This window comes from Diadema antillarum, unplaced genomic scaffold (assembly GCF_040938485.1).
Source record: "Diadema antillarum isolate AM-2024a unplaced genomic scaffold, OU_Dant_1.0 seq00001231_RagTag, whole genome shotgun sequence".
Taxonomy (NCBI): domain Eukaryota; kingdom Metazoa; phylum Echinodermata; class Echinoidea; order Diadematoida; family Diadematidae; genus Diadema; species Diadema antillarum.
In genome coordinates, this window is record NW_027272019.1 from 147,706 (window position 1) to 169,449 (window position 21,744).

General features: G+C 38.0%; 1 protein-coding gene across 1 annotated transcript; it reads left to right on the plus strand.

Moving 5' to 3' along the window:
* Positions 1-238: 238 nt before the first annotated feature.
* LOC139745041 (ankyrin repeat domain-containing protein 42-like) lies at positions 239-19,792 on the plus strand (the record flags this gene model as incomplete). The annotated part of the gene is made up of 13 exons (XM_071655458.1): positions 239-328; positions 4,578-4,732; positions 5,456-5,683; positions 6,209-6,344; positions 7,846-8,013; positions 8,474-8,506; positions 9,541-9,666; positions 10,584-10,640; positions 13,092-13,187; positions 14,768-14,902; positions 18,530-18,723; positions 19,391-19,561; positions 19,715-19,792. Coding segments are annotated over exons 1-13 (1,584 nt in total), but the record flags the coding sequence as incomplete, so codon positions are not given.
* Positions 19,793-21,744: the final 1,952 nt, after the last annotated feature.

The following is a 21,744-nucleotide window of genomic DNA, read 5'->3' on the forward strand; positions in this document are numbered from 1 at the left end:
TGCTCAATTCATTTTAGTTACCTCCTAATTACTTTCTGTAAAAAAAATTGTCGCAAGAAGTCACTTAGAAATTGCTAAGGCATGATGAGTCGAACCATCATTTGTCGAGTCTAAACTAAAATTTCATTTTTTTTTTTTTTTGGTCATGTCTGTCATAAATGGATCATCATTCACTAGTTTGCATCCAACATTTTCTCATTGCGTAGTGCGCCCTCTGCGATCGTAACTTGGTGAAGGTTGTTTTCTAGTTACGATAATTGGGAAAATTTGTGCAACTGCTGTCATCATAACCGAAAGGAATTTGGATAAAGGAGAAAGAAAATGCCAGGTAAAATAATTCCTTGAACTTTGCATTTTGCGATAAATCGATTACTGTGATGTTTTATGGGAAGTGTGTGAATCTGCTTTCACCCGCAATTTTTCGGGATAGCATTCTACAATGCAAGAAAAATATTGGTAAAGTTCAGTCCCACATATGGAAATACATGTTATGATTAATGCATAGCTTTGCCCATCGTTAGTTTAATCTTGTCTGTAAAATAAGTTTGTAGAACAGGGTGCTATATCTCATTACTTCTCTGCTTCAGCCTTAAATGTAAAGTGCAATGATCTTGATTTTCTTCTTCTTTATCGACTAAAAATTTACTCCCTCTTGAATAGGCCTAGCTAATTATGAGTAATGATTCTTTTATCCCAACACGTTACACAATTACTACATACTTGGTTGGGTGACCCGCACCTCGTCATCTCATAGACATAGTTAAACTTAATGTTTGTGCATATTTGAATCACATTTCGTCACTGAAATTCTATGAAATCCCACTCACATACAGGGAAAATGCTGAAGATTCCAATGGAATCACAAGTTCACTGATCGGTATCGAAAATTTGCAGCTATAGTCGCCAAACGCGAACGATTCGGAATAGTTGTGTGTTATGATGAGTTTATAACGAAATTTAGATGTTTGTATCACAGATGTTTTCCTTTGTGTGAAATTAAAGTAGAATATGGAAAAGATAAATCATGGATCAATAAGAATTTGATGAAAATGATAAGGAAAAAATGGAGATTATATAAGAAATATATGAATAATCCTACTGAATATAGGAAAAAAGTTTATAAGAAATTTAGAAATAAAGTAACAAATGAATTAAAGGACAAGTTCACCTTCAGATACATGTGGGTTGAGTGAATGCATCGATATTAGTAGAACACATCAATGAGAGTTTGAGCAAAATCGGACAATCCGTTCAAAAGTTATGAATTTTTAAAGTTTCTGCTCAGTCACGGCTGGATGAGAAGACTACTATAGCTTGTGATGTCATATGAGTACAACTATATGAAGAAAGTATAAAGAAAATTCAAGATATTCTCACTTTTCTCACATAACAAAAGAACACTCGACTTCTCTCTTTCAGAAGTCAGGGGTAATAATATTACCCCTAACATAAGTCAGTAACAAGTCGAAGAAATGTGTACTTTATTCAAAAAGTGAAGTTTTGTGAAATTCTCTTTTTATTTTCCTTATATCGTTGTACGCATGTGACATCATACACTGTAGTAGTCTTCTCCTCCAGCAGTGATTGCACAGATATTTTAAAAATGCATAACTTTTGAACTGATTGTCAGATTTCCCCCAAACTTTCACTGATGTGTTCTACTAATATTGTTGCCTTCACTCAATCCACATGTATATGAAGGTGAACTTGTCCTTTAAAGAAAGTGAAACATGAATATTATAAAAAGAAATTTGATGGTTATAAAGGAGACGTAAAGTCAACATGGAAAGTTATCAATGATGCATTAGGTGTGAAATCTAAACAACAAAATATTATGAAAATTGATATTGATGGTGCATCAATTACTAATAAAGATGATTGGTTGAAAGATTTAATGATTACTTTGTTGATATTGGTTTTAATCTTACAAACAATGTGCAATATTCAAATTATGATTATAGTTCACAATTGACAAAAAAATGATAAAACAGCATATTTTTCTTCAATAACATGTAAAGAAATTATCGATATTGTGAATGAATTAAAGAGTGGAACCAGTGTAGGATATGATGATATAGCTGTTGATGTTGTGAAAAGAGTGATTCATTTAATCTGTTCTCCTTTATGTTTGATATTTAATTTGTGCATTTCCAATGGCGTATTTCTGGATCAACTGAAGATTGCAAAGGTAATTCCTGTTTTTAAAAGTGGTGATATTTCTAATTTGGTAAATTATCGTCCGATATCTGTTCTGCCGTCTTTTTCCAAAGTATTTGAAAAATGTTTATATAAACGACTAAGATACACTTTTTTCATTTCACGTAATCTCTTATCAAACAGTCAGTATGGATTCCGTTCGGGACACTCCACTTCTACAGCTCTTCTTGATTTGATACATAAAGTTACAACAGCAATTAATTTGAAACAGAATACTATTGGTTTGTTTCTTGATTTAAGCAAAGCTTTTGACACTCTTGATCATTCAATTTTGTTGAATAAATTAGAAAATTATGGTATTCGCGGAGTTTTGTTAAGATTATTCAAAGATTATTTGTCTAAGCGATTTCAGTTTGTATCAATTGACAATTACAAGTCTTCGTATAAATGCATTCGTTGTGGAGTGCCACAAGGTTCCATTCTCGGTCCACTGTTATTTCTGATTTATATTAATGATATTGTTTGTCCAAGTAAAATTTTACAGTTTATCTTATTTGCAGATGACACCAGTGTGTTCATGTCACATAACAATTTTAGTTATTTAGTGGATTTATTTAATCATGAATTGATTTGTTTGAGTAATTGGTTGATTAATAATAAATTGGTGATAAAAAGTAAAACTCAGTTTATGGTATTTGGAAAGGGACAATTTGATATGAACGCTGTTTTGTATTTTAATGGTCAAACAATTTCTCGTTTGTCTTGTGTAAAGTTTTTAGGAGTGTATATAGATGACAAGCTCTCATGGCATGAACACATTGGTGTCGTGTGCAATCGTATTGCCAAAGGTATTGGTATTTTTTTATCATCTGAGGCATTTCCCAGATATATTCTGATTATGTTATACCATACTTTATTCATTTCCCATATCAATTATTGCAATGTGGCCTGGTCCAATGGAAATGATTTTTGTATGAAAAAATTGTTTGTATTACAGAAAAAAGCTATTTGAATAATTTCCAATGTATCTTTTAATGCTCACACTTCACCTTTATTTTTTCATTTGAAGCATTTAAATGTATATGATATTAATAGATATAATCTTGCAATTTGTATGTATATGTGTTCAAAAGGTTTATTGCCCTCCAATATTTCTTCTAAATTTTTATTGGATAGTAATGTTTATGTTTACAACACTCATCGTGCTAACGATTATCATTTATGTCATGTGAGAACAAATATTTCTAAGAATACAGTTTTTTATAAAGGTCCATTAATATGGACCGAAATACCATTTGATTTGAAAATGAAACCATCTTTTAATAGTTTTAAAAGGAATTATACATTTTACTCCTGAATTCATATTCTCACTCAGAATGGTTATTTTAATTGCACTTATATATGTCTTTTGATTTGTTCTTCAGTCCTGTCCCTTCTTTTCCTCCTTAGTTTCGTTTCTCTACTCCCGATATATTTTACACAGTATTTATGTTTTCTAGGGGTCAGCGATTTACAAGGCTTATTGCTCTTCTCTGTTGACCCCCCATTCACATGAATTTGCGCATCGGCTCTTGTTCTTGTTGTTGTTTTGTGTATGTGTGTATATTTCTTTTGATATTCATATTTTGTATCTATGTGTTTTCATTGTATGAATTGTTTGATGATTTTATGTCGAATGGAAATAAAATTTGAACTTTGATTTAAAAAAGGAAGGGGCCCGCAACTTGTCACCGGCGCTCCCATAGACAAAGCACGTAATAATATAAAGGACGTGTGCGGGTGACCATGATGCTCCCATAGACATACACGTAAAAGATGCGTGCGGGTAACCGTGATGATAGTTATAACACGTATTCCTCATAAAATTTCAGATTTTCTCGAAAAACTGTTGGGTTTTCACCACAATTTGCTTGGTTGTGGTAGCCCTGTCAAGTTTCAAGCATACTGAACATAGTCCCGGGCTTAAATTTTTGTTTAGCGCGCTTGTAACAATTTTAAGCGGGGTAATGGTATTCGGGCCCCTGACGAGGTGCGGGCACCTCACTATACTAGTCGTTATACCGGTCACTGAGGTGACACGCCGGAGGCGCAGTAGATGTCTAGACTAGGTAGACGTCTCTAGTACTCTACTAGAACATATTAATTTGCAAGCTGGTATAAAACCGTTAGATAGACTGCATAGTTAGTGTAGGGTTGTAGAAGGGTAGATTTAGTCCTAGAGAGTGTATAATCCCCAGAAATTCCTAAGACACCCCTGATCTGAATCTCCACTGCACTGACGCTAATGAAGATTTCTGTTCAATTTTATAAATTCTATAAATTCATATTCACTTCATGTCAAGAAGCTAGCGGACTAGTGACAGGGCAATAGTAACTCTTTGTTGTCATTTTCACCATTTGTCATGTACTCATCCTTACAGTCGGTCAAAGGCTGCTGAGCGTCCATGATGCTGTGCGAAATGGGGACGTGCTGGAACTGGAGGCCATGGTCAAACGAGGGGCCAGTATGAATGAGGTGGACAGCAGGGACAAGTTCACGCCACTTCATTGGGCAGCTCATTCTGGTGCTCTGGAGGTAAGACCACTACCAAATCTCATTCAGTTACAGACATGTGCGTGCACACTTACACAATATATGCCTCCTTACACGTGTGCATCTAGAGTTCTACTGACACAGATAAACATAATACATTAGACATATGCGCTGTACATACATAGTCAAACACACCCTCCAAAATTCAACATGGTACAGCCTCTTCTTAGTAATTAAGAAAAAACAATCTCCTTGCCTGCTTTGCCTCCTTTTCCTGCTTCTTTTTTTATCACAGAATGTCTATCTTTCTTTTGTCACCATGTTTTTTTTTTACATTTACCTCTGTAAATTCTAAAGTTCATTTTTTCGTCTTTTTTTATTTTCTTTCATATTCCTAATTTTCTGTGCCCATAAATCCATAAAAAAATAATTATAATCAATAAGTACTCAATATCAATTACACAGTTCACTGTATCAATCAAACCAAATTTAATCAATCGACGCAAATTATTTTCTCAGATTATATTATCGTGAACAAGGAATGATTTTAATTCAAAAATAAACTTTTTATTGTGCACATTAGAAAAAATGAAATAAAGTCAAGACACAGACCATGCTCTATCAGTGCTTACCAGTAAGTTTACTTCCAGATCTTCCTTGCCAATCACCCTTGATGATACTGTGTAATCATAATTGAGGATTGTCATGCATTTCATTGTGTTTATCTTCCTGTATTTACCCATGACGTGTATGTTTCAATTGCAGTGTCTTCACTGGCTTCTGTGGCACGGTGCTGACCCGACAGTGACCACTCCCCAGGGCTGGACGCCGGCCCATGTGGCTTCCATCAGAGGTCAGGACCAGTGCATCCAGGCCCTGGCTACCAACGGCGTCAGCATGACCTGCCGCGACCTCCGCGGAAACACACCAGCGCACCTCGCTGCAGCACACGGCAACTCATACACGCTTAGCTCCATACTCAGAGCAGGAACAGTGAGTTTACAGCAGCCTCCGTGCTGGGTTTTTATCACCACAGGGAGTAGCTCACATGTGATAATTTATATTCTATGTGTCTCAAATAGGAATTTACTAATTGGACTTGAAGTGAATAATTAATACATAATATCAACATATTCCTTCATACATTTGATGTAAGATTGAGTGTAGGATTTCAGTATGATTGATGTGAGATCATTTCAAAATATGCTCTCTATGTTGAAGTTGAAATCTTAGTGATGGCTTTGTTTCTAATTGCAAAACTTGTCTGTATTCAAGTATAAAGTTGGGCCATGCCATGAATCGTATGATATTTCAAACATTTGTGATGGCATGCAATATATGATAAAACAGACAGACAAAATCTTTCGGGAAGAGAGCAGTTGATGACAATTTTGACGGTATTGAAGAGAATGACAGATAAAGAACAAAAAAGGGACTTAGAGAAAAGAATGAGAAGAAGGGGATAGCAGCATGATGGTGATTACCCCATAATGTGATTTTTTTCTCGTCACTTCTCAGGATATTGAGGGTAAGAACCTGATGACGTGGACAGCTGCTCATGTTGCAGCTTTTCATGGCCGCCTGGGCTGTCTGCAGCTGTTAGTGAAGTGGGGAGGTAGAACTGATGAGGCCGATGGCAATGGAAACATCCCAGGTGAGTTGCGAGATTACCGAGACTAAAGCCCACTATACGACCCTAAAATGATGATACCCAGTCGTACAACCTGTACACGCACACTATACGATCAGACTACACAATTAGGCTTACGACTGTTCTGGCCTCAGTACATTTTACCAGTGAGTATAGAAGTGCACACAGTGCACATTGCATGCGCTTCATTACTCTTTGCATAATACTATATCATGATTGGCTGACAGCCCACGACCGGTCATGGAAATTCAACATGTCAAATCTTTATGACTGATACTAAATCCCGCCGCACTCTACACGATTTTGCCCCGATTCACCGGTCTTAAGACCTTAAGACTAGAAATGTGACGTCACAGTCTTGCCATTTTCTAGTCGTACGACTGGGTCTTAGCGCCAGTCGTAGAGATTTGACATGTTGAATTTCTACGACTGGTCGTAGGCTTTCAGCCATTCACAATGCAGTAAAATCCAAGCGCACGCAGTGCGCACTGCGCGCGCTTTACAGTCGGGTCATATAGTGTGCGGTGTCCGGTCGTACGACTGGTCTTAAGATCCAGCTTGGCTTAAGACTTTAAGACCAGTCTGATCGTGTAGTGTGCGGTGGCCTTAAGACCCAGTCGCACGACTGGAAGCTGGCAAGGCTGGTGACGTCACACTTTTGGTCTTAAGGTCGTACGACAGCTCTGATCGTATAATGTGCGGCAGGCTTTACATGGCCTAAACTGGGGGATTCTTAACAGGTTTTAGTCTTTGGTATCATTTCTGAAAAAGAAAGAATTATTGCCTGCTTTGTTCTGATGTTTTCTGTGATGATCTACATTCAGAAAAAAACAGTAGAAAACGGCACATTTGTGTGTCTTCCACATGATACACAAAATTTCTTTTACAAATCAAATAAAAGGTCAACACACATCCCGTCACAAGAGAATGTGAATAACAGCCATAACAAATGACTTCAAGAATTCATTTTTGCTGATGATTTTGACTGTGAAGGTGAATGCATATTATCATTTTTTTGTTGGTTGTTTTCCATAAAATACGAGATCAGGATCAAATGAATATAAAAGTGTTGGCAAACAGTTGTACAGTTTGTAATCTCGATAATCTAACAAGAAGGATGATATGTCCCAGTGCAATTTTATTTCAGGCTGAAGGGTGAGGATCAAAGTGAACCTGTGTGGCTTAATGTACATTCATAGTCTAGAACAGTGCATGACAGAACCCGTACCTATAGTAAATAAAATGTGTTAACTTGCTGAGAACAGACTGGTTGTGCTATAACACACATTTCCCATAGACACCTGCCCGAGTATTTTCAGAACTTGTCTCTAATGGGTTAATAACATTGATATCCCAGTGAACGAAATCATGGTTTACCCGGTATATAACGAGACTGCAATATTATTAAAATAACAACAACAAAGAATGTCACATGATGCAGGCTCAACCAATTACAAATCGTGTTTAAAAATGCACTCTTTCTCTGCGTCCAATCAATGTCCAGCTCATCTCGCAGCCCAAGAGGGTCACCTGCCATGCCTCAAGTTCCTGGTCAGTAATGGCGCCACCATGACGGACACGCTGGGAGCCCGCAATGACAATGGGGACACCCCAAAGACCCTGGCGTCCCAGTACTACAAGCAGAACTGTGTGGATTACATCAATGCAGTTGGTATGTCCTCCTTGTTTTGTGTGTGTGCTAACTTAAGTTCTCGAATGAACAGCCTAATTTTTATATCCTATTTTTGATTAAAATTTCACTATTGTGCTCGTAAAGTTTACTCTTTCTTTTCAAACTAACTTTTAAACTTGTTGGCAATTCCCCTTTAACCCGTTGAGGACGGTTTGATTTTGCTACAACACGCATTTCCCGTAGACACCTGCCCGAGTATACTCGGGACTGGTCCTCAACGGGTTAATGATATCATCATGCCCTGAGAAGAGATCAGGAAAGTCTCCCTGATTTGGGAGGGAGTTACTCATCACCCATGGAGATGTGTGTGACACACAAGTTTCTCCCTGATTGCTCTTTCAGAACCTTCGTGATTGTTAGTGTGTGAGTGTTGGGAGCCCTGCAGTAGCCATTAAACTCACACAACTAACAATTTTTCAATATTATTCTCTTTATACAGAATGGGAAAGAGACCATCCAGAAGACCAAGAAAGTAAGTCTATGTCTTGTAACATCTTTATACTCTCAGCAATGTTATTGATTGATAAAATAGAGAAGGATGACGTGTGAAGATTGTTGCAATTAGACTAATGCATCAAATTGCCTCTACTCTTCTTTCCAACATTCTATATATATCTATCCTTTCTGTATAATACCTAATACTTCTAGTACAATGCATCCAGGTGAAACTGTTATGGCTAGTTGTTATTATAATCATGCCTGTATGTTACTGATAAAAACGTTAACCCCTTAGCCACCAACCTCTTAAAGGTGCATGGTCCTGGTGTTTTAGTAAAATGCGTACACGGGCACACTGTGCAAGTTTTCTATAGAGACCTACGCTATCGACACCTCTTTAGCGCTTACGCTGTGGCCCACTTCCCCGAGTCCAAAGAAGTCTGATTCACTGTAGTCAGTGGTCCGATCACAGTTTGGCTCATGATTCGGCTGAGGGGGATGACAGCTTTAGCAAACTTCTTTTGTGATGTCATAATAAGAAGCACATATGCACGCACCCTGGCATTACTACAGAATGCATGATGCGCAGAGAAGACAACGAAGGCAACGTTACTTAGCAACACCTACGCACTTTACTCTTGATGACAGCTCAACTTCTGTAATCTTCGTATCAATGCTAACAGTGATCGGCACTTTCATTAAACAGCGCCCTCTACACTACCGGGACTATGCACCTTTAAAAACCCAGCAGCATGGGGATTCATGAATTGCCTAATTCATGCACTGCCCACGGGGTACATTTCAAAAACTGCGAATAGCACTAGTCAGTGAATACGTGTATGTGCATCAAAGTGTATGCTCATTGGTGAATGGTTAACTCTAGTGGAGATTTTTCAGCTGTGTGTGTACTTGCACCAAGATCAATGATAAAACTATGCACAATTTGTGACAGGGATTCTTGAATATATCTGAGCTGGACCATCCTTCCCACTCCATGGATCCCAGTGCTAGAGGGTCTGTTACCAATTCGACCCTTATTTTTATTATTATTATTACTTTTTTTTTCAGATTTGGCCTTTCCTGCCCACATGGCGGCCGGTTCAGGGGACATCAGCCATCTGCGAATGCTGATTGAGCAAGGTGTTGTCAACATCAACGAGCGCGATGACAAAGGCTCCACACCAGCACACAGAGGTATGTGTGGGACTGAGTTCTGAGAGGATAATTGTACTACTGTAAAACGAGGAATGTTCGCGTGCATTTTAATTTCGCAAATTTCGCGCGAGCCAAGATTCGCGAAATTAAAATGCATGTGAAAGTTCTTGTGTACACTATACGCATTGAATGTCAGAGGCAACTCGCAAAAACTTCATGCCGCGAAAAAGGCCGTTGGCTCCAATTAATGAAAATTTCATGCTGCGGAAATATTGTGTTTTACAGTATGTCCCACAAAAAGAATTCCCCCTTCTTCAAGTGAATTCAGTTTAGTGTAAGTCATACCAGTCTTTAATCAACATCAAGCATTTGGTCTGAAGGTTAAGTTGTACTTAATTTGCAAATGAAGTATCCAATGATTACCAACAAACAAAAATGCATAAGTTGATTAAGTTAATGCAGGTACATATATAAACCTTTAAGGTGACATTGAGACTAAGAGCAATGTAACAGTTATATGAATTCACACATTTCTTGTGCAAACTAATGCAAGAGGTGCAAAAGATATGATGTACAATACTTTGTGACTCTGAAATTGAGATTCTCAGAGTCACTGTATCATTAAGTGTCAGAACATTTGAGTAGAGTTTTTATAGTTGATGGTTCATTGCTTGTGTTTTATAAAATGACCAAGTGGTAATGATCATTAAGAACCTGTAGTTCTTTCTTTGTCAACTATTTTACTTATAATGATCTGTGGTCCCTTCATGACACTATTGAATGTTCTAAGGACGGATTATATTCTGTTAGTTCTGTTCAATAAAACAATTAATGTATAACTGTACTGCTCTTACTTGCATTATATTCAGTGCCAGCAGGAGAAGAAATGAAACTGAATTTCCTCTGTTAGGAGAAAGAGTACAACCTTTTCATTTATTTTCATGTCACTTCTGTAGCTGCTGGCAATGGCAACTTGGAATGTCTGCAGTGGTTGGTGGAGATGGGAGCCAACAGTGAGTAGAAAAAGGAATAGATGAATAAATTCATAAATACAACTGGCAAAACTAATACAGTTAGATACAACCTGAATTATAGATACAACCTAAGTACCAATAGATGATGACTATGTAGATGATTGAATGGTTGGGTTTACACAATATGTGTGTAATATATAAGCAAGAGATATCAAGGGTTGGAGGATTCATATTTGTCTGTGCCATATTTACTGTTAGGTCAGACATCATTGTTCTCTTTAATTCAGTTCACATATCATTTGTGCTTAATTGGGGGGGGGGGGGGAGGGCTGTAATTTTGATGACATGCTGGTTGTAGGGTTGTGATAAAAGTAAAATAACAACCGATGTTATTATCTCTTTGTAATTGTCGTGGAATGAAACTTATTTTATGATTAGAATGTCATAATCACCATCGTCATCATTAATATTATTATCATCATCATCATCATCATCATGGTTTATAGTGACCTCGTCTACAGCCACTCTGTCTATTTTCCAATTGGTCTACTGGCAAATCGTCTATCACCAATTCGTCTAATACCCATTTGGTCTACAACTTGTTTTGTCTAGTACACATATTGTCTAATAGTCACTTTGCCCACTACCCGTACTGTCTAATACCCAACTCGTCTAAGGAGCGTTTCATCTACTGAGCAATTGATCTAATAGCCAAGTCGTCTATACTCACAATGTCTACTTGTCTTGTCGTCTAATATCCATTTCGCCTACTGCCACTTTGTCTACTCCCACCTCGTCTACAAGCCATCTCGTCTATACATTCACTTCGTCTAGTTATCATATCGTCCAACCCTTAGTTCGTCTATACCGAACATGGTCTATACCCATCTGGTGTACACCCAACTGGTCTACACTCAACTGGTCTACTCCCAACTGGTCTACACCCAACTGGTCTATACCCAATTGGTCTACTCCCAACTGGTCTACTCCCATCTGGTCTACTCCCAACTCGTCTACTCCCAACTGGTCTAGTCACATCTGGTCTCCTCCCAACTCGTCTACTCCCATCTGGTCTACTCCCAACTCGTCTACTCCCAACTCGTCTATACCCAATATTGGTCTACTCCCAACTGGTTTACACACTCTCAACAATTTACCCAAACTGATCATTCCCATCTGGCCATGCTAATAATGAATATACCACTTTGTATAGTGTCCAGTCCGTCTCACTGTCACGAACTATTCATAACCCTGCCCTGGTACAAAAATCATTTCGTCTATTCTTTAAAGTTGTTAATTGTTCTGCACATGCTGAATATAAAGACATATTAATGGTGAGACACGACTATCCAGTCAACATCCTGGCCGTAAAATAACTACATGTAAATAACGATAAACTAGCTCAGTTACAATCCTCCATCACAAACGAATTGTCAGTCATACAAAACAGAATTACATTTCGACCGTCCACCTTGGACACATAAATGCTGCATGATTGCTTCTGATATGAATTACACATCCATACGAATGTAACACAGCAAGTTTTTCACACTGTGACATTATTTTTTTTATAAAAAGCAATGAAATTGTCATAATTAGAACAAAAAATTTAAACCAAATGGGGCACCAAGAGTGTTCAAACTATTTCAATGGGAAAGGAAACTGGATGAAGTAGACTTAAGTATTAAGGAGTTTGAGTAGACAAAAAAAAAAAAACCAATATAACTAGTAGACCAGTTGGGAGTAGACGAGTTGGGAGTAGACCAGTTGGGTGTAGACCAGTTGGGTGTAGACCAGTTGGGAGTAGACCAGTTGGGAGTAGACAAGTTGGGTGTAGACCAGTTGGGAGTAGACAAGTTGGGTGTAGACCAGTTGGATATAGACCAGTTGGGAGTAGACCAGTTGGGAGTAGACTAACTGGTTATTAGACTAATTGAGTATTAGACAAGGTGGATGTAGACCAGTTGGCTATTAGACAAAATGAGCTGTAGACTATTTCATTCATAGACCTAATGATTAATAGACGAAATGGTCAATAGACATAATGGGTATTAGACGAAATGTGACTTAGACAAATTAGAGATTAGTTTAAATGGTTAGTAGATGAAATGGCAATTAGACTAATTGGCATTTAGACAAAATGGTTGGTAGACAAGTTGGTAGTAGACGAAGCGAGTTTAGACGAGATGGCGTTAGACTAGGTGAACAGTGGACAGTGTGGTTGTAGACGAGGTGCCAGTTTACCATCATCATCATCATCATCATCGTCATCATCATCATAATCAACATCATCATTTGTGTTGTCATGTTTTTATAATTCTATTACAGTGTTCATCATATGGACTTGGTTAAGATGTCTATTACATAGATATGTATTATATTACATGATATAAAAGCTGCAATGCTATCATGATTGATATAATTATTATTGTTATGGCTGTTGTTGATGTTGTTATTGTTATTGTTATTCATTTTCACACCTACCTTCAGTCCACGTTCAGAATAATGCTGGAGAGACACCCATGGATGTGGCAAGTAGATTTGCACAGCTGGCGTGTGTCAAGCTTCTCAAGGGAGATGATTCAGGTAAGATGTATGGTTTTACCTGTTTGTTTGTTTGCTTGTTTTTGCTAGGGTACCATGGAAGATGTTATTGTCACATACAGATATATATATATTTGTGTGTGTGTGTGTGTGTGTGTGAATGAGACAGTAACAGGCACTTTCACGAGGTGCATGAAATATGAAATACTTGCAATTCTGAGACAAAAAAAGAACAGATATTGAAAGCAAAGACTCTTATCTTTTAGTAAAGGTAATTTTTTTTTTTTTGATGCTAATAAACATGAGTGTAGGCCATGAATGCAGATGCCCTTGTGTATATTTTGGAAACCTGGTATACCAGGTTCCTGTCTATGAGCTGATGCTACAGAAACTCCAGGTTCGCAAAGGATCATGCTGAAGGGATAGTGTAGTATTGGTTGTGGTGAGGATTCAAGTTTTAACTTTTTGCAAGATACTGAGAAACCACTTTATGAAAAACTAAAAAGCACACAATTCCACACGAATTTTAAAGTTTATTTAATGAAATTGGCTTGAAGTGGCTGTGATATCCAAAAACAAAGTAAAACAAAGTGATCCTAATAAAAGATAGGTCTTACCTTTTATTAGAATCACTTTGTTTTGGCTATCTCAGCCATTTCAAAACAAATTTTCATCGCATAAACTTTGAATTCCTCTTAGAATTATATGCTTTTTCATATTTCACAAGAGGTTTCTCATTATCTCAAAAACTCATCATCAAAAAACGTTGGAAACCTGAAACCCATCTCAACCTAAACTGCACCATCCCTTTAACCCTTTGAACCCGGATGGCTGATTTTCCGGCCTCACTGAGAAAGTAAAATAACCTGAAAGGTCGGTTTACCGCCATCAAGTCATGTGACTTCTTTTTAGCTCGATATGACCTCCTGCATGACCCCATGTTTTATCAGGTGATCAGTTACAGCAATGTACGGGACTTGTGCATTGCAGGCCTAGTTTTCATGCATTTTGATTGGAGAAAAAGTGAAAAAAATGCAAGGAAAATGGCAAGAAAAACATACACAGCCAAGGAGGCTCTTGCAATGGAATACTGGGAGAATCCACGGAAAACATTGATGACTCTGAATTTTGTCAAGGTAGTGATTTTGAGGACGAAATTGATACAAAGGATGAGGTTGCAGCAGGTATGTTGGTGGATGTGGATTCAGCGGTTCCTATAAGCACCTCCAGCCTGGTGCAAGCGGGGGAGATCATAGTCAGTGTGCCATTGGAACTAGTGGTCATGGCCAAGATGGTGATAGTCACAGCGAAGGCACGGAAGAAAATGTTGGTCAGAAGAAACAAGTTTTCTTATTAATATTCCTGTTACTTTGTCAGCACATTCCTTCAAATATGATAATTATTAGTTTATTTTGTGTGTTATACTTTTTATAGTAGAGTAATAAAAAACTTATGTGTTTAGAATCTAGAATTGTTCAAATTCCTACATCTATTGACTTCTATTTTGACATATTTTTGACATAAGTCAAATACGCGAAATATGTCAAATAATTCAGGGTTCAAAGGGTTAAGTCTGTTAGTATTAGTACTCTCTCAATCTCTCTTTGTCCCTTCCTCCATAGACTCAGATAATGAGGTGATGGCTGACTATGCTGACCCAGAGGCCAGGCAGGACCGCATCCTCCAGCGCTCCGTGGACCACGGCGTGGAGGGCGAGAGCATTCCGCTTTCGTCACGGCAGAAGGAGGAGGCAAGAGGTAGGAAGCACACCCCTGGGCACATCACTAGCTTGGAGAGATCATTCTAGAAACAAATTCTGTTCTTTACTGACTTTTCCCTCCATCCATATTGCCATATACATGTATATCGTTGCTGGGGCGACAAGACCTCGTATTTGAAATTTTGGTGAAAAAGACTTCTTAGGATTAATGGTCAGATAATCAATTAAGTGATATCCAGTCCAAATCCTAGCTGTCTTTCCCCCCAAAATGAAGCCACCACGGCATTCTAAAAGAAAGGCTCTCCCATTCGATACAGTGCTTTGGCTGTCATGTTTTTTTGCTCTCCTGAATATATTTGACATTTTGTAGATACGAGGTCTTGTCGCACCAGCGACAATATATCATCCTGAGGAATATGCATAATTAGCAAGATATTTTCATCTCTCTCAACACCAAGTGCAGGGAAAGGGGAATTAGCCCGGATTCTGATCGCTATACAAGTTGCTTGCATGTGGATTAAAAAGCATAAGGTTACAAGTTAACTGCCCTTTCTGATTGTTCTTTAGTCCTTTTATTTGGAAATAAGATGGTGTTATGTCTTCATTTCTGAATATGAACTACTACATTGTGATCGCAGTGATGGTCACCATCGTTGGAGATGTAGCACTGTGTTTATGCAATGTTATCACTGCTACTGAAGGTGTTGGAAGCCAGCACCCAGCAATCCCCACCCCCCCCCCCCCCCAATCATGTTAGCATCCTACGCGATGCTCCAGCCCCACCTGTCGCCATGCTTGAAAGCAAAGCCCTGGAAGCAGTCCCTGCCCTTCGTCTGCTCAGTGTGACAATAACAACCGAACTAACGTGGAAAGCTCAGGTTGATCACAGGATATTACAAGCATCTCACCGTGTATATGAGACCCGCCACAACAAAAGGATCCTAAAGTCGCTGATGGCTGAGCCAAGAAAATCGAGTTTGAAGTCAGATCATCAAAATTGGTCAAAACCATCAAATATCTGTTTCTGACACAATTTTGTAGTCTGATGTTTCGTCTATCATCTGCTGAAGCTAAATGATCATGGGAAAGTCAAGAAATTAGCGATTTTCTGAGCCATGATTTTCCGACTTTCAACGGAACAGAATCGTGTCCGAAGATTTGGATTTAGCACCGCAGTTAGACTCTGCCCCTTGCAACGAGGGAGTGATCTTATTGGTCGGTGTGTGGCATCCTTGTTACTGATTGGTTGTGCGTAGACCGCTGACACTAAGCTTGAATGAACATCACAGAGGTTGCTAGGAGCATACCTTCTATTGTCAAGAGGTGAAAACTGTCTTACCTCCCCTTGATCGCGATTCCATCGGAAGGAAAACTTTGAAGGTGGTTTTCTCGAAACGCTGATTTTCTAGACCACTCGACATGCTCTCATAAAGTCATCGATATCTCCGCAACCAAGTTTTTTTATGAGTTGTGTTATATATGAAATTAATGCTGAGGAATAAGGGAATAATATAATATCATTTTCAGAAAATTGACCGCTCCTGATTTTTTGGATCCTTTTGTTGTCGCGGGTCACATATGTTCTAACAAGGCTGAAAGTGTTTGGGGTTTCTCATGATGATCTAGTGTTCATCTACACTTCAAATGTACGTCTGTTGACGGAATTCATTGTCCCGCGCCTCGTTTCATAAAGATGTTAGAATGACAACTGTTGCCAGAATAGCAACTTCCAATAGCAACAGCCAATCAGAAAACTGGATTCTTGTCATTGCCATGACTATTGCCATTCCAGCAAAAGTTGCTATCCTAGCCAACTTTTTATGAAATGGGGGCCCCGTTCTGGGGAAGCAGCATCACCACACCTCAGTCCACCAGAATTGAGAGCACAAGAACAAACCCATTGTGATCACCTCTCCTGAGAAGTATCATTAAGATGAACTCTGCATGCCGTATGTCATCCAAACCCATTAAAGTTGTTGAACAAACCTCATCCTAAGTTTTGGGGAATTTCTGTTGCTATCTAGACAGACATGGAGATCTGCTTCCCCCATGTAGACAATTTGTATCTTGAGCCGGACTCAGAAATGGATACTACTTAAGTGCCAAACACCAAAACAAAATTAAATGCGCGTAAGTACGTATTTCAGCAATAGTGAAGCTATTAAATACTTTGTAATTAGATCAATTGCTTACAATTTTAACATTTAAAAATGCGTGGCAGCCAGTTCTTTTGGTAACTTGATATATTTGTGACAAATTGTTTATGGCAGTTTAATACAGCGATAGCCTGATTAAGGTGAAGTTCTCATATGATAGATTAAGAGTAAATATGTAGTTTCTCATATCAGGGCAATTACCCACCGGCTTAATACTGGGTAGTGATAAGGGTAGAGTAAAGATTCGGGTAAGGGAAGGTTTAGGGTTAGAATTTGGGTAAGGGTTAGTATAAGGTTAATGATTAGGATTAGGGTTACGGTCAGGGGAAGGGTCTGGGGTAATTGCCCTAGACCCATAGTTCTTTATATTGCATTTCCTGTGTTTCATCTCTCCATATACAGAGCTGTATTGTGTTAGTGTAATGTAGCATGCTTGTCCTGACATGTTACATGAATGCATTCAGGTTTGCTTTTTTCTGCAGTTTGATTTATTTCAAAATGTTGACATGTAAACCTAAATTTATATTTTCTTGATTGTGTATGTACATGTATCATAATGTTATTTTTTGGGAAAAAATGTTTGTATGTATCTTTATAGCCTGACCATAATGTGACATAAATTTGATATAGATTGTAATGATGATTATGATTATTATGGTGATGATGTTGGTATGTCGATGATGACATTGGTGTAATGACCAAGATATCTTTGATCTGAGTCTTGAATTTGTATATTTTTTTCCTTTAAATTTGGATTTGACATAATCCTATACAGTTGAACCTCTCGTATCCAGACAAGTGGCAGAAATATGTGGTTTGTAAGATTTTACAAGTAAGGATCAATTCAGAATTTTTCATCACTCTTGAATTTTAGCATATTTTTACAGCAGACTGCCCCCTTAACCCATTGAAGATGGGCTGATTTTGCTACAACACACATTTTCTATAGACACTTGCCCGAGTATACTCGAGCCTCATCCTCAATGGGTTAAAGTGTACTGTAAAGTGTAAGTAGATTGATTGTTCATGGAATTTACTCTACTTCTTTTCTGCCTGATCATAGTGACATATTTTTTTTTCTTCTTTGTTTAGTGATATGATGGTGGCCTCCACCCAAGATAAATTAAGCCAAGTAGTAATTATGCATATATTATAATATATACATGTATATGTATGTATATTTTGGGTTTCATTTTGCATAAAGTTTAAGGACACGTTGATGAAAAGATATAAGATGGATCCTCTAAGACTGTCATGGAAAGAGATTGGCAAAGATTGAAATATATTTGCTAACATATGACTCTGGAAGTGAACATCAAGGATACATTGAGAAAAATGTGAAAATAATCTCCTTTCTACTCACATTCTCACAATCTATGATGCAATAGATTGCTATGAAATGCTATGTATTCATACAGTGATAACAGATTGTCATCTTCTGCAATAGCAAGTGAACAAAAAATTATCTTATTTAAGCATTTTAATATTTTCTGGATTTTATTTGCCAGGTTCTGTTGGATGGGGTATCGCCTGGTACATTGACGGGAACCTCATTCCGGAGATTACAGTGCAGAGGGGCCAGACGTACACCTTCGAAGTGTACGGGGGTAATAACCCCAACCAATCGGCCTCCTATCACCCCTTCTACATCACCACCGATCCTGCAGGGGGTTACGCACAGCTCGGGGAGGCTGCTAGAGGAGTATGTCATTCTCAACTCAAATCAAACTTATACAGATTGTTTAACTTTTTTTTGCATACCTCAGTCTAGAATTATAATCATACATATACGGTGTATATAAAAATCATACCAAGTGATGATAATGTGATTAATACACAAGGACAGTGAATCAAATGGGATCTGTCAGTGTGTTTATTTGCTCCCACTTATTGAACCATAAATTATATAATGTGCAGCATCAGTTACCACGATTTGGCTGTATGACTTTTAGAAAGGCACAAAAATATTGTGCTTTATTTCTTGCATAATATATTTATATATATATCATCTTGTGGTGTTACTACAAACTAGGCAGTGGTTCAGATATGTTTCATATTCTTTTTTTCTTTCAGAATCATGAAATACTGGCGGGACCAGTAGGTGAGTATGTTTGTCTAAATCAATATCAGACCCATAAACATATTTCTGAATACTACAAACTGTGCAACATAATCCTTTAATTTGAGAATGATAGTAGTGACAGGGAGTGCTTTGTCCTAACCTAGTCATTTGCTAGTAAGCTGAATGGATTTAATCAAATGACAAATATGAGCAATGTTATGATCATTCATGATCATATTCAATTTACTGATAAATTTGATGTATCAATGGAATTTTTTCTTACCTCGATGTTCAATGTATATCAGAGGGTTCCTACTGCAGCTATGAAGATACAGCAAGCACTGGAAACCCCGACGATGCAAGCTCATATAGTGCGTACGTCGACTCGCTGGAGCTGACGTGTCCAGAGGGAGACAACGCGCCCGGAACTCTGGTGTGGACACCCGATGGCAGCACACCAGACACTGTTTACTATCAGGTTAGAATCCCCAATCCCCATCGCATAGAATTATTTGATCTTTACTTTTCATTGTGACTTTTGAATTATCCCTGAATTTTCCCCGAATCGGTAAACCTATAATGTAATGAAATTGACCTAATCTACATCTCTTTTTTTTTTTAATTTCTCTAGTGCTACACTCACCGCTTCCTGGGATGGAAGATCAATGTGTCCGATGCTACCAAGTGCACGCTCTCTCTTGTCGTCATGGTAATGACTTTGATCATCACTGGACTCACCATGTGAGGGCAGCATACTATGTCTACACCCACAGCTCTCCACCATTAACCAAAAGCAAACCAACGCTGAAGAATGCCACTGGCATTGTAGTCTCACACCACACACAAGAATGTGTTTAGCACAGAATACTGAACATAGAAGTAAAGCCTACACTTAATTGACTTGTGTCCTGTTGCATGAAAGATGCAATCAAACGTAAGTTAGAAAATCAAACGTAAGTCTCTAAATACTCAATTGTGATTGGCTGAAACCTGACTTATGTTTGATTTTCTGACTTATGTTTGATTGCATCTCTTTATGCAACAGGGCCCAAATCTGTTACAAAACTGTTCTTCTCATAAGTAACAAATGCAAGCTCATAATGGTGGACATTGTTGGTGTAGAATTAATGGCAGAGATATTAAAACTTCTTGAAAAAACACACATTTTCAGCTTTATAAAGAATCAAGAGTAAAATCCAGGGATAAACTCCTGGTTGGTAGCTTAAATTTCATCATGCTTCTCGGGTGTGCACTCTCATTTGTAAAAATTTGAGGGGTGGGCAAAAGAAGTAGGATATATTTATATCAAGACCATTTTGCTCCCCCCCCCCCCCCAAAAAAAAAAGTGTTTGAAATTCTTTAACCGTGACTTAACAGGGTCCTCTCAAAAATCCTGAGAGCTGGTCCTTGAGTCTTTAGGTGTACACCTGTTTTAGTCAAACACTGCAAACTTTGATCAATATGGATGTTCTAATGGTGGGAAGGAACAAGTACCAACATACTATTATAAAGCTTGTGTCAAAGAAGCCAGTGTTGTAATTCTTGAAGTCTGACACAATAACTCTGTTCACATGATTTGTCCATCCATAGCAACGTCGAAGCTTGCCCATTAACACGTTTTGTCCCAGGCTTGCCTAACCTGGCAAAAACTCATAAAAATAGGGTATATATACAAATGACCCACAGGTTACAGTAGGCTGGTAGGAACAGTCTCCACAAAGTACCTCCGTATTGTATGAACCCATGAAGCGTGGGTTCAAATAACTTAGAGGCACTGTGTGTACACACTTCCTATTGACCCAAACACAGACACACACAAATAAAAACTTGTGAGTCATCTGTTTTATAACATAAGTAGAACATTCCTAAATTTATGGCAAAAACTGTGTGTTTACTGCAGGACTGGAAAAATTTGCGTCCGGCAACTACTGAATGCACAGAAAATATGTCCAGTAATTACTGAATGCATGGAAAAAATAAAGTGTCCAGTAATTACAAGAAAATGGAAAATATTCATGCAGTCTGTGAGAAATGATTACATTGCAATTGACCAATCAGATTGCAAGAATTCTTTAACCCATTTTATTCAAGCCATTATTACAAACACAAGTAGGCCCTACACAAAGCAGTGATTAAAATGCATCTTTCCACTTTCTTAGGATGCTGAAAGATGCTGGTCTACAAATTTGTCTGCAGTTCCTTGTGTGAAATAGTCTTTCTGAAAGGTTTCTTACACTAATGAAAGCTGAAATACCATCATTATCAGAATTATATGGTGAGGGTACTATATATTTTGTATACAGAGTTTTGACATGTACATGGAGAATTATAATTTTGCATATAGCACCCCAGTTTCTCTATCTGTATATACCAAAATAAATCAACTTTTCCAATTTGTTCACATGGTCGGCGGCTGAGAATGATAGGGGCATTAAGGTGTCTTGAACACTATGGCTTTAGTGGCACCTTAACGCCCTTATCATGCTCAGCTGACTATATCATGGACAGATTGAAATGCATAAACACACACACACACACACACACACACACACACACACATATACGTACGTACTGAGTACGTATATATGTGTGTATGTTTATATCGTGATTATGAATACAGAACATAGAAGTAAAAGTAGAAAATAGATCAAAGTGTGGTTG